The sequence below is a fragment of the Marmota flaviventris genome, chromosome 9 (assembly GCF_047511675.1).
Source record: "Marmota flaviventris isolate mMarFla1 chromosome 9, mMarFla1.hap1, whole genome shotgun sequence".
In the NCBI taxonomy this organism is placed as follows: domain Eukaryota; kingdom Metazoa; phylum Chordata; class Mammalia; order Rodentia; family Sciuridae; genus Marmota; species Marmota flaviventris.
The window spans coordinates 60,123,954-60,137,551 of NC_092506.1; the positions used below are offsets into that span (position 1 = coordinate 60,123,954).

The window sequence follows — 13,598 nt, forward strand, 5'->3', positions numbered from 1 at the left end:
GTTCTGATTCAAGTGAGATGAAATCTCTCATAGCAGTTTTTTTATTTGCATTTCCTTATTTGTGAATGATATTGAACATTTTTTCATATATTTGTTGGCCATTTGTGTTTCTTCTTTTGAGAAGAATCTGCTTAATTCATTTGCCCCATTTATTAATTGATTTTTTGGTGTTAAGTTTTTTGAATTCTTTACATATTCTAGATATTAATCCTCTTTCAGAAGTTAGTGAGTTTTATGGGTCCTATTGAGAAAGTCACTGTTTATGCCTGTATGTTGCAATGTTGACCCACATTTTCTTCTAGGAGTTGCATAGTTTGTGGTCTAAATTAATTTTTAATGTGATGAAACTTTTTTTTTCTTACTTCCAAGTAAAAACCATTTCAAAAGATTAAAAGAAGCTATAGACGGTACATACCTAGAAAGTTGTGGGCGGTTGGTACCAGCATTGAAGAGAGTGGGAGAAGCATGTGTAAACCACCTCTCAGAAAGAAGGTTATACGTTTCAATTGCAGCATCAATGTCTTCTTTATGAATCCCCACAGATACCCTCATCAACATATGTTGTGGTCTTTCAGCCACTATAACAAAACAGGAGTTTTCATGTGATGGGATATACCAGAAAAACTAGGCTGAAATGTATTTTAATCAAAAAACAGAACATTAATAGAAACTTGGGAACACTCTGTACAAATACACAGAATAAATATCCATAAAATAAACCTAAGATTCTAATTGTTATTTAAAGTCTAAATGAAAGTTAAGGCTAACAGTGCAAAGCGCTATATTCAATATAATGAACAGAAAATGTAAAACAAAAATTTTAATTTCTCACCTTTTCCATTGATCTTCAACAAATAGGACCGCTCCAGCGTCTTAAAAAATAAAAGCAAAGTGACCATAAAATTTTCAGAGAACATATTTTAAAGACTCAATGGATACAACACTCACAATAAGGTAATATGTTTAAGTATTCTCAATTTTTATAACTTTAACTAAAAAGAGTAGCACATTTACTCTTCTTAGTTTCAATCTAGAACACTGTCAATTGGCTCTTTTTTGTTTTGGCAAAGCGTGCATGAAAATTTCTGGAAAAAGCCAGCTTTGTATGTAATAGCATAAGTTTTGATATTCATCATTAACATTCTGTCATCATCACACTGCTAACATCTATAAAATGCTTTTAACAGGCTAGGGACTAATCTAAGCAGCACATATTTAATCCTCAACAGAATTTGTTGAAATTTTTATTATCCTCATTCTAAAGATGAGAAAATCAAAACAAAGAGGGATTAACTTGCTAATGAGAAATAGATTTGAATTCAGCTGTTTGACATCAACAAATCAAGTTCTCAGTCACAACACTGTCAACACAAAAATACTTAGAAAAGCACTTTGCACATAGAAGAGATTCAATAAATAGTTATTGCAAAAACAGTGGTACAACATGATATAATTCTGACAAAATATCTGCATAATTCCTTGGATAATCCAGAATATTTGGAAAATTCAAAAACTGTAAATGGATAAGCTATATTTGCCTTAATCAAACTACCACTATTACCTTTACCCCATTAATCCCCCAGGTTCATCTAAACAACTAAATGCCATTATAATGTTATATCAAAACATAAACAAAATCTGTATTTCTTAATGTTAGGGAAGAACTCCCACTTATTTGAAACACATTATTTATTTACCTTAAAGCCAAAGTAATTGTAAGAGAAATCTCGGTCATAGATAATGGCAGAATTCAGGCGCTGATGGGGGTGAAAAAGAACCCATAATTAATTAGACTTATTTTCATAAAATCTTTCAGTCATGTCTCCAGAACTAAAATTGACATAGGATACAAAAGAGGTAATACAAAGTCTCACTGCTATAGAACAGAAATCCATCCAACATTTAAAAAACAAATTTTGGCATATAAATTGAGCATCCTAATTAGGTTGTAAAAGATGCATATTAAAAGATTATCTATGGGGCTGGGGATGTGGCTCAAGCGGTAGCAAGCTCGCCTGGCATGCGTGCGGCCCGGGGTTCGATCCTCAGCACCACATACAAACAAAGATGTTGTGTCCGCTGAGAACTAAAAAAAAAATAAAAATATTAAAATTCTAAAAAAAAAAAAGATTATCTATGGACTGGGAGTATAAATAGTTAGTAGAACGCTTGCCTAGGATGCACAGGCAATGGGTTCCATCCCCAGCACTACAAAAAATTAACAAATAACAACCCCAAAAAAAGACTAGAAGAGAACTCGTGCTGTATGATTAAAGATGATTCTCCAAATTTTCCCTATTATGTTTTCATCAAAGAGGAAAAGTACATGAGCATAAAAAGTAACTATACTATCATCGTTAAACACATTTTTCGATAAGTTGTTAATCCAAAAGTACTGGCCCTACATATTTGCTAACTCATATTTTTGTTATAAAAATGAATCCACTTTAAATTGCACATGTTTACAATAAGCAATAACAGAAAAGATTACAGGCTTTCAAAATTCATGACTTTTAACAGGTTTTCATTTGACAGATTTCAGAATTGACATTATTAAGTGTTTCTGTAGACTACAAATCCATACCGAGAAAAACAAAAGCAATTAGGTACAAATAGTCACTCTGAATGAAAAAAAGGGCACCAGTCTTTCAAAATACTGTGTTTCTGCATAATGATTCATGTCAAAGCCTAAAAATAAAAAAATCTGTATAATACTCTCCTTACTCTTTCTCTTAAATTTTTAAGGGTATCTTTGTTGCCAAAGCTAAGAAGGCCCTAGCAAGAAAAATGGATAATTGTTTCACTATCAATACTTTTTTTCAATATTTATTTTTTTAAAGACATAGGTTTTGATGCTGTTGTTTTATTTCTGCTTTTAACCTGTCTTCAAGATTATACATACAAACAACATACAAATAAATCAGTTTTCTCTTCAATACCAGATGCATGTTTAGAAAGAGCTAAAACTGGTTTCTAATCTGTACAGATGTTGACGGCAATTGTGTGAGAAAAAGTTCTGGCTGAACCTATACGTCTTTTTCCTTCTGTCCTCCGAGATCAAGTTAAGAAAGGGATTCAAAAAAGTGGCTGAGAAAGATCTTTCAAAATTTTACCTGAGCAAACTTTTTGGGAGTCAGTTTGGCAATATCTATCAAAAATTTGACTGCATATACTCTAGCTCAGCAATTCCACATAGGTGAATATATTGAAAGAAAAAAAAAATCCCTTAACACATCTACTATACAAGGATATTCACTGCAATAAAAATGAAAAAACAAATATTCATCACTGAAGGATTTTTGCTTATGCATAAAATGACCATATATCTATTAAAATGAAATATTATTCCAGTGTTAGAAAGAATAGGGTAGCTAGGGGCTGCGATTGTGGCTCAGTGGTAGAGTGCTTGCCTAGCATGTGTGAGGCAGTGGGTTTGATCCTCAGCACCACATAAAAAAATAAAGTTTAAAAAAATTAAAAGAAAGAAAGAAAGAATAGGGTAGCTACTAGGAACAGTATGGCAACTCTGGAAGCTAAGGCAGGAGGATCAAAAGTGTGAGGTCAGCCAGCCTCTGCAAGTTAGCAAGACTATATAAAGGGCTGAGGATGTAGCTCAATAACAGGTATGGTACTAAATTCAATCCTCAGTATCATACCACCAAAAAAAGAAAAGAAAACAAACAAACCAAGAATAAGAGAAATTCATACAGACCAACCTCTAAGGTATCCTTTTTTTTTTTTTTTCCTAAGGTATCCTTATAAGTAAAAAAAAAAAAAAAAAAAGCATCAGTAAGAATAGTGTGCACAGTATACTGAACACACATGCATGAGTGTGTGTGTGTGTGTGTGTATATATATATATAAAATGACTCTGAAGCAATATTTTTAAAATGATAAAATGAAGTTGTTTATGGAGAGAAAAAGCAGAATTCTGAGCAAGAGAATGTATTTTAACCTATACCTTCTGTGGTGTTTAAATTTTCTCAGCTGTGTGTTGTTTAAAAAAAATAAATAAATAACCCCCAAAATATTTCTAATAGAAATGATATACATACATCTTTATTAGCCAAAACAATATCCAGTGTTGACTTCGCCACCATAGGAGAATGTTTGCCATTATGTGGATTGATGTAGTTATAGAGGTCCTCCATCACATCTAAATAAAAATAAAATTAAAAATATAAATGTCAAAACCACTTAATATCTAATTATCTAAAACAGTGATTCTCATTTTTTATCTTAATCCATTTCAGTGCCTAGCATAAAATGTGCTCAATAAACATATCCATGTTGAATAAATAATACTGATAATATCTCATTTAAGAAAACAATCTTCAAGAGTTATAGTGAATATTAGCTCTTGCAACTTAAAAAAGGTTCTCAGATGATTCTGATACATATCCCAGTTGAGATTATTGGTTGTAAATAAGGAAATGCAGAAATCACAATCTCTTCCCACCATTTTTTTTAATTCTAACAGAACAGAAACCCAATTTAAAACTCAGACTCTATCATCATCTTAAGCAGTTTGATTCTATGTACACATTTAGTAAAGTCTCTTACTCTGTTCTTTAAGATGTCACAGCAGTATTTGGCCTTTTGCCATTTATATATGAAATAAACATATGGGTATGGAATGTTGGTATTTTGATGGGTAATAAACTGAACCCACAGATGAATTTCAGGAGAACTGAAATCTTAATAAATCCACTCAAAAGGGATATAATGTTTGAGGCCCAACAGAACACATCTGGAATTAAAAGACAAAAGATTTCTTATCTTAGTCTACCAGCTGGTATTCTACATACTATTTAAATTCCTTTGTCCTCATTCCCTGAGCTGTGAAACAGGAATGATGAAAAGATGGCTGTGACACTTTATTTAACCCAGAACTTGTCAATATACATTGCTCATTTTTCCAATCACATCACCGGATGGGCTTTATAAAAAGAGAACCAAAGTGTAAAGAATAGGATCCATTACCCCTTTCGTGCAGCAGGTCAGAGGCATGGAGAAAAAGAAAATTCTTGTCACTAATTTGTATGCTTTGCTTTATAAAATAAGATGCAATTTTTGAAATTCATGCAATTATTACCCTTATTAATTTTCTGGGAATATTAAATTCTTTCTTTTTCACCAGTACTCACCACTGAACACTTTCTTTGTTTCTTTGTGCAAGTTAGAGACAGCAATTCTTGCTGCCAAGATGGCATAGTCAGGGTGCTTAGTAGTCAAGGTTGCAGCTGTTTCAGCAGCCAGAGTATCTAGTTCCACTGTGGTAACTCCACTGTATAAGCCTTGGATTACTTTCATGGTAATCTGAGCCTACAAAACCAAAAGTTACTTGAGTTTTCCTCAAAAACAAGAGCTTTCTTAAAAGAGCAATTAAGAAAACAATCAAATATATATCATAATAATAATATAGACAACTTCCTTTTCTGAAAAGCTATCTTTCATAATATGAGAAGCTTAGTAATAAGAATTTATAAGCTAACAGAGCTGCCAGAAAACACATACTACAGTTACAAGAAAGAAGCCTGATTTGAAAAAAAAAGAAATCTAGCCTGGGGCAGTAGCACATGCCTATAATCCCAGTAACCCAGGAAGCTGAGGCAGGAGGATCCCAAGTTCCAGGACAGCTTCAGTAATTTAACAAGACCCTCAACAATTTAGTAAGACCTTGTCTCGAAATAAAAAATAGAAAGGGCTGGGGATATAGCTCAGAGATAAAACATCCCTGAACTAGTACCAAAACAAACAAACAAACAAACAAAAAACACAAAAAAACCCACAAACAAACAAACAAAAAAAAAAAAAATGTGTAGCCTTTAAAAAGATTAAGTTTCACAGGGAAACAGCTAAAACAGATCTATGGTTCTATAAGTAAAGTATTTTCTCATCCTTCATTCTAATTCTCCCTATGATTAGTACTTCAGCTCTTAATATTTAACCCAGTTTTCCCAATTCCGTCTAAGACCAAGTATGGGAAAGCAAATGAATCAAGCTATAATCATTCCAATTAAAGGAGATAAAGGTATGAATTAGGCTTGGAGCTAAGTCATCTAATAATAATAACTACTATTGGTCTGGGAGTGTACTTCAGGGGTAAAGCTGCCTAGCATGCCCAAGGCCCTGGATGCAATCCCCAGCACCACAGAAAAATAAAACATAATAAAATAAAATGACTACTCTTTCTTTAGCACTTCGCAAATTACAAAAACATTTCAACTTTAATCTCTGACAAAGTTTGTTCTCCTTAATTTAAATAGTGGCCATGAAGTCTTCCTTCCTTCCTCCTTTCTTTTTTTCCTTTCTTCCTAGTACTGGGGATTGAACCACCAGTGCTTAACCATTGAACCACATCCCAGGCCTTTCTCTTTTTTCTTTTTTATTTTGAGACAGGGCCTCACTAAGTTACTGAGGCTGGCAATCCTGATTTAGCCCTGCTGAGTTGCTGGAATTACAGGCATGCACCATCATTACCAGCTCCATAAGGATTTAAAAAAGAAATTTTAAACCAGTTTCTATCCAAATGACCACAATTTTAAAAAAAACTTTTATGCCAGGTGCAGTGTTGCATGTCTGTAATCCTAGTTGCTCGGGAGATTTGAGGCAGGAGGACTGCAAGTTCAAAGCCAGCCTCAACACCTTAGTGAGGCCCTCAACAATTTATCAAGACTCTGTATCAAAGTAAATAAATGAATGAATACATAAATAAATAAAAACAAGCTTTACCACAGATTTTGCCACTCTAAAAAAAGTAATGTACTCAAGAAAATCCATGATCATAAATGCTAACAACAAGTTTTCCCCTTTATTCATTCACACTCATAGTTCTCTGAAAACTTAAGAACTCACAGGACAGGACCAAAATTAAGGGGAAAAAAAGTTTTAAGCAATAAATTCACATTTTATATCCAAAGGAATAGCCAGAATAGCCAAAGTATATCAGGTAATTGAAGGGCCAGAGATAAAAGACAAGTAGAAAGAATTACATGAATCAAGGATCCCAAGATATAAACTTTATATACTTACAGGATCAACAAAGTCCATATTGAGTCCATAACAAAGCTTCTGGATTCGAGACGTAATTTTGTCGAACATGACTCGCTCTTGGCGGCCATCTGAAGAACCAAACCATAAGTCATGTTAGAACTTATTACAATGGCAATGTCAAAGAATCAAATGTAATTAATATGTGAACTTCAAAAATTAGCCAACATGAAATGCTATTTCACAAATGAAAGGATTCAAACCACTCAGACGTTCATTGAGATTGCCTTTGCTTTTTGGGGGATCATCTTCAAAAAGCAAATATTCTATTCGGAAAGTCTTTCCTTTCCTTACATTATGCTGATGGATTCTTGCATTAACTTTCCAAATGACGTTCCCCTTTTATCCTATATAGTAGCCAGAATTATCTCCGCCCCCAACCCATACTGGGGATTGAACTCAGGGGTGTTTTACTACTGAGCCACATCCCCAGCTCTTTTTATTTTATTAGTTTATCAACTTGTTTCAGTTTTATATACATATAAAAACACTGTACATATTCATTTATGGGAAACGTATTTTTTATACTAGGGATTTAGTTTTACCACTGAGCCACATCCTCAGCCCTTTTTATTTTGAGACAGGGTCTCACTAAATTGCTTAGGTCCTCAATAAGTTGCTGAGGCTTGCTTTGAACTTGTGATCTTCCTGCCTCTGCCTCTTGAGTCACTGGGTTTAAAGGCATGTGCCAGCATGCCCAGCTGTAAAATGAATTTTTTACTGTGGGTTACAATCCAAAGTTTTGAAAACACTACATTAAATTTCAAAGCACAGTTTATAACTCAATTAGCTACTCTGTCATTTATTGCAATGGCTCTCAACTTTTATTTTTTAATCTTAATTTCTCATTAGGGAAAAAAAGCTCCAGATAACATGAGAAAAACTCAACTAATATTCCTTCTGTTATCTAACAATTTTCCTATGGATTATTCCTAAATCTCTTATAACTTCAAGTTTTTGAAGATAAAGCTGTTTCTTCCCTTTGTCATTTCCCTCATAGTGTCTGGGCAGACAACAACTGCTAGCTGTCCTCTGAATAATTACATTAAAATTAACAAAAACTATAAGAGTTAGTCTGTGACTTCACTGGCATGCCAAAAATAAGAGAGGTGAAAAAACAAACTGACAAAACCTATGCACACTAAAAAATAGAAAATAGGGCTGAGGGTGTACCTCAGTGGCAGACCACTGGTATTCCCTGCCCAAAGCCTTGAGTTCAATCCACAGGACCACAATAAATAAGTAAATAAACAAATAAATAATAAAACAATCAAATCTAAGTACATTTCAAATATTAAAAACTTTTACTCAGTGGCAGACCGCCTGCCTAGCACAAGTGAGGCACTGGGTTTGATCCCTGGCACCGCATAAAAATAAACAAATAAATAAAGGTATTGTGTCCATCTACAGCTACAAAAAATTGTTTTTTTAAAAAAGGCTTACTGAATTTTAAAATGGCTGAGTCTAGATAGAGCATGGGTCATCCAGATTAAACTGTTCTCTAAGGGAATGAGAAACAAAATAAGTCCCGTCTTTTAAGGTGCTTACTGTAGAATCCCTTGTAAACTATAGTATTTTAAACTAGAGTTAAAAGGTTAAAAATTCAGCCTTTATTAAATATTTATTAAATCATAGTTATTACCCTACTCTGGTCATCTAAGTCCATAAATTCTCAATTTATCTTTGTTACTGACTTATCTTACGACCAAACTCAAATATTTCTTTCTAAAGGTTTAAAAACTATGTTCATCTCTCAACCGCAGGCACAGACCAAAAACAGTGCACTAATGCTGGATGCAGTGGTACACACTGGATAATCCCAGTGACTCAGGAAGCTGAGAAAGAAAGATCACAAGTTTGAGGCCAGCAACTCAGTGATACCCTGTCTTAAAAATAAAAAAGGTCTGGGGTGTGTAGCTCAGAGGTACAGCATGCTTGGGTTAAATTCCCAGTACCACTAACAAATAAATAAGTAAATAAATAAAATAATAATAATTACACTATTGTATTTTGGTGCCTGGTTTCATGAGCCAAAATGGGGGCCTGAAGAAGTTCAAAAACTGATGTATCAAGATACTAAACACAGGAAGATGGGCCACCATTGTCCACCTCTCCATCTCTAGGCTGTAGTTAAAATAATCTGGACACAGGAAAATCAACTGCCTACCCACAGCAATCATTGCATCCTACATTTTTACATATCCCGTTTATTCTGTGAGCACCTATTCATGGCAGGTCCTGTGTTAAATGTGAGCAGTCCCCATCTTTGAAATGCTCACAGCCTAGAAGACAAAACAGAAACACCCAATCAACTAGTATTTAATAAATTCCTACAATTTCTAAATAACTTTGTTATTTTAAAAGGCAAGTAGACTGACCTCAAAAATCTGTTCCTACCTCTCATATGGCTCTCTGTTTTAAGTTATGTGTTGTTTTGTTTTTTCCAATCTTTCCTGAGGCAGAGATTACCTGCTTAGCAAAGAGCTGGGCACAAAGAAGGAATACAGCAAATCTAACAGGAAATAACTGTTGGAAAAGAATGCAAATCCCTCCTGGGTTCTTTCATTCTGTCAGAAGAAGCCTTGGCCCCCTTTCTTTGATCTCCTGTCTCAAACAGGACAGTCTCTGTCACAAACTCTCCTCTGGGACTGCTACTGGGACACAGGGCAACACAATGTCTCAAAGGACAAACTCTAGAGTGCTGCCTATGTCTGGAGTCTTTTTTTTACCCCACACGTCCACCCTCTTACCACAAAAGTGACAAGGAAAATGACAGGTGCCCGTTTAGAGGTCAAAGTCCATTCTTTCCTCGTTTTCTCCTGTGCTTAGGGCAGGTCACCAACCTCATGTTTTCATTTTCAAGTAAAACTTATCAGGTATGGGTCCGAACCCTGACTTCGCCATGAACTAACTGGGGGACACTGGGTCGGTCATCAAAACCTCTCTGAACTTGAGTTTCTTCATCTGTGTGGAGCCAATGATTGCTATCTCATACGCTATGAGGAAGAACAAAATGCCTATAAAACGCTGACGCACACAGTAACCACTCGATGCCAGGAAGGAGTGATACTTTTGGAAGAAGTTAATGATGACAAAATTGAGGGAGTGCAGACCGAAGCCCAGAAGGAGGACGGAGGAGACAGACGGGAAACAGGCCGTGTTGGATGACAGGGCGGGAAGCCGCGGCGGGAAGGGCGGGAAGCGGCAGCAGCCGGCCGGGCGGCCCGCCGGCGGGAGAGGGTAAGTGCTTGGGCAGCAGCAGCCCACGTCCCCAATCTTCCTCCTCACCCACCCGCGGCCTCCCCGGACCCCTCACTCACCTCGCTTGATCACATGCATTGCAGCTAGTGGCAGGAGTGGTGAGGAATCTGAGACCGGGCGGCAGTTCCAAAACGCCAGCAGGATCGAGACAGTGGCAGAGTGTGAAGGGTTGGCTCCAAGAAGCTGCTCAGGCACCGAGAGTAGAACTTGGGCGCAGACAGCACTTTCCCCACCAGTGCAGAGGCGCAAAAATCCGAACTCCTTCCCGCTCCCGCCACCAATGACGCGCAAAGCAGCGCGACGCAGCTTGTATGACGTCGTCGACACCGCCCACGCCCAGAATCGAATTGGCAGAAATTGACTCCAGGAAGTCAGTTTCGCCCTGCAGCCGCCATGTTGATCATGGGCAACAGGAGACGTTTCCCCTCCCACGGCCACATTAGCGGAGGGAGGCCTGGCGGGAACGCAGTTCTCCCGCCGCCATGTTGAGTGTGGGCAAAGCCGAGTCCGAGGCCCTGGGGTCTGACGTAAACATAAAGCCCGCCAGACTCGGCCCCACTCCTCTTTCTCCTGAGCCCCGCCTAGTCACGCAGTGTAAGTATTTTTGAAATCTCAACAAAACCCCAACCATCCAGAACACTTTTTTTTATTTCGACTGTTAGGATAGTCCCCCAAACCGCCGTGGGCTGAAGCTTAGCATCCGTGGCCAGACAGCCAGGAGCGTCAAGGGTCTCAGGTCGGCGAGAAGCCGGACTCTCAAGAATTGGAGGAAAGCCATGCTAGGAATTGGGAACCCTGCGAGATTTTTAAGCAAAGCCATGACCCATTTGCTTTTTGAGGTCTCAAGTGGACAGTGGCAAAGAGAGGGCGAGCAATAAAGCAGTTGTTGCCTTGTGAACATCGGATGGCGTTGGGCCTGAACATAGATGGTAAGAAGACCTGAAAGTCTTACTATATACAAGGCTGATATAAAAGCTTCTGTTTTAGGCTACACAAACTCATCTTTATGAAATCTGTCTGTGGCATCCTTCCCCTAAAAGCTTCCACGACCTCTCATTCGTTCCTCACTGCTCTCCAGATGTTGCCCAAGCTCCCCATGAAGTACTTCCAAATCATAGGTCCTCATTGGTGAAGCTATAGGATCATGACAGCCTAGAAATAGGATTGGCAAGGTTTAAGAAATAAAACTATGCCCCAAATATTGCATAGGACATAATTGTTCCAAAAAGTTACTTTTTATCTGAAGTTAAAATTAACTATTTAGTACATAACTACCCAGATTGCTTTCAGGTATGTGCTTTTGCGTTTCATTTTCCCAGGGTAAAATAATCTCTTCATCTCTTGTCTGTTAAACCACAAAGATACAATGAGAGTCAAAACCAACAGAGGTTAAAATCTCCTACATGCTTTATTGGACTTCAAAGAGTCTTATGAAATAACACAGAAAAACCCATGTGAGGGTGTCCAGGGGATACAAGGCAGTCTGGAGCCTAGCACCCTCCTAAGACCAGCCCTAGGTGCACCCACCCCAGGCCCAAAATAGGATCCCAGGATAAAGGCATGGCAGAATGGGGCATAGGGGAAAAATACTTTTACAGCCATAGCAAAAACAGGTAAAAGAGAGAGTTGTCTAGAAGATGGAAAGGTTGGGGGGAAGTGATCACACAACAGCCTTCACATATACCATCTCCCTTTGCCATCCCTTCCCCAAATTGGTTGTGTCCATTTTGGCCCAGGCTATGCAGTAATATGAAAATGGGGTCTAAGTGGGAGTATGCTGTGCAGGCACTTGGGAAATTCAGGAGATTTGTTTTAAACTGTTTTGTCTTTTTGGTTCAAATACAGCAACATCCTTGTCCAGCAGCTCCAGGGCTCCACAAGAACCCTCTGTTACAACTGTGGTTCCCATAGCCAGGGAAGCCAATTGTTTTAAGCCCAAGGAGTATACTTGGGGATGCTTTGAGGCAGCACCTCTTAGAGACGAACACTCCTACAGTATGGGGGAGCAGGGTAAAGGGAGGCAGATGTGGATGCAACGAGAGAAAAGGTGACTGCCTTATAGCCCATGGTTCTGGCATTCAGTCTTCCTCCAACTAAGAGAGGTCTCTCCCAGTCCATCCCTAGCCTGGCCTCTCTTCAAAACTCTGGTGACTTGTTCTCTGGGAATTGGTTCACTCCCCTATGGATCCCTAGAGACCTGAGTGAGCTCCAGCATGAGGTTCTCTTCAGCCCACCATACTCCCAAAGAACAAATGTCACATATTAGGCCCTTGGCCCCAGTCAGGGGCCAACAGAACCACTATACATGGGTAAAGAGATATGAGGCACGAGTGTCAGAAGTTATTCCTCCTGTTTTCCCCACAACTGCTAGGGGAAGTTGGGATATGGTGGGAGGGAGGAGCCTGAAAGCAGGAGACAGAGAAACAAAAAACCAAACCTCAAAAATGGGACAGCAGACAGAAGCTGGACCCCAGAGGAGCTGGGAGCTGAAGGAACAGCAACTAAGACATGCACTGAAGTGGAGAGGGAGTGACAGCAGCAGCCCACGGTTGGGAGGGAAGCAGGGCAGGCAGGCTTCGGTGGTCAGTTAATAAATAATGATGAAGGACCGAGGATGGAGGCAGCAGGTATGTACAGTACCCAGGCCCCTGGGCCAGACCTTCAATGCCCCAATCTAGGGGCCAGATATTTCGAAGGAAGGGAAGGCAGAAGACCCAGGGAAGGACAAGCTGTCTCACAACTGCCACCCCCATCCTGCCTATTTCTTAAGAGGCTTCTTAAAAATTTTTAGGGGAAACTTCTTCCTGCCTGGACTGGAGTCTGTCTCCTCACCAATAGAACCATTATCCTCCTCAGCCACAGCCTTCTTGCCAGCCAAGTGGGGAATGCGTGTGTTTCGGCTGGCCTGCAGGACTCGGCTGTCCCCAACTGGAGATGGTGTGTCTGGGTCTGGGGAACTCGGGCCATGAGAACTGGAAGAATCCAAAGGTGGGGAGCCACCAGATGGGGCTGAGGGGCTCAGCTCCATCAGGCTATGGGCCTTGTCCAGCCCATGGTTCAGCGCCAGTAATGCCTTCTTGGCCAGGGCAGGGCTGTCAGGCAGTTTCTCCACCAGGCATCCTGGGTGAACCCCCTCAATCAGCCGGTGGCTACCATTGGAAGTCATCACATTGACAGCCTCATCTGCAGCACGGCCCATTTGAGGAGGCTTGGGGGCCATACGCTGGCGGTCACTCGTGTGGAGGGAGGACTCCGAATCGGAATGGGTCAAATCCCTGCAAGAA

At 39.0% G+C, this 13,598-nt stretch overlaps 2 protein-coding genes across 4 annotated transcripts in view; both read right to left on the reverse strand.

Moving 5' to 3' along the window:
• Rrm1 (ribonucleotide reductase catalytic subunit M1) overlaps window positions 1-10,832 on the reverse strand; it is a 35,635-nt gene extending 24,803 nt beyond the window's left edge. The window contains exons 1-7 of the mRNA XM_027942641.3: window positions 10,374-10,832; window positions 7,036-7,124; window positions 5,148-5,325; window positions 4,056-4,156; window positions 1,698-1,757; window positions 833-872; window positions 416-578 (exon numbers count right to left, since the gene is read on the reverse strand). Coding sequence (XP_027798442.1) covers window positions 416-578; window positions 833-872; window positions 1,698-1,757; window positions 4,056-4,156; window positions 5,148-5,325; window positions 7,036-7,124; window positions 10,374-10,392 — 650 coding nt within the window. The 5' untranslated portion in view covers window positions 10,393-10,832. The remainder of the gene's footprint in view (window positions 1-415; window positions 579-832; window positions 873-1,697; window positions 1,758-4,055; window positions 4,157-5,147; window positions 5,326-7,035; window positions 7,125-10,373) is intronic.
• An 871-nt stretch (window positions 10,833-11,703) lies between these two features.
• Window positions 11,704-13,598, reverse strand: part of Stim1 (stromal interaction molecule 1) — a 215,694-nt gene continuing 213,799 nt past the window's right edge. For all 3 annotated transcript variants that reach the window (XM_034636606.2, XM_027942482.2, XM_071616436.1), the window contains one exon: window positions 11,704-13,589. In XM_034636606.2, the coding sequence (XP_034492497.1) occupies window positions 13,073-13,589 (517 nt within the window). In that variant the 3' untranslated portion in view covers window positions 11,704-13,072. The remainder of the gene's footprint in view (window positions 13,590-13,598) is intronic.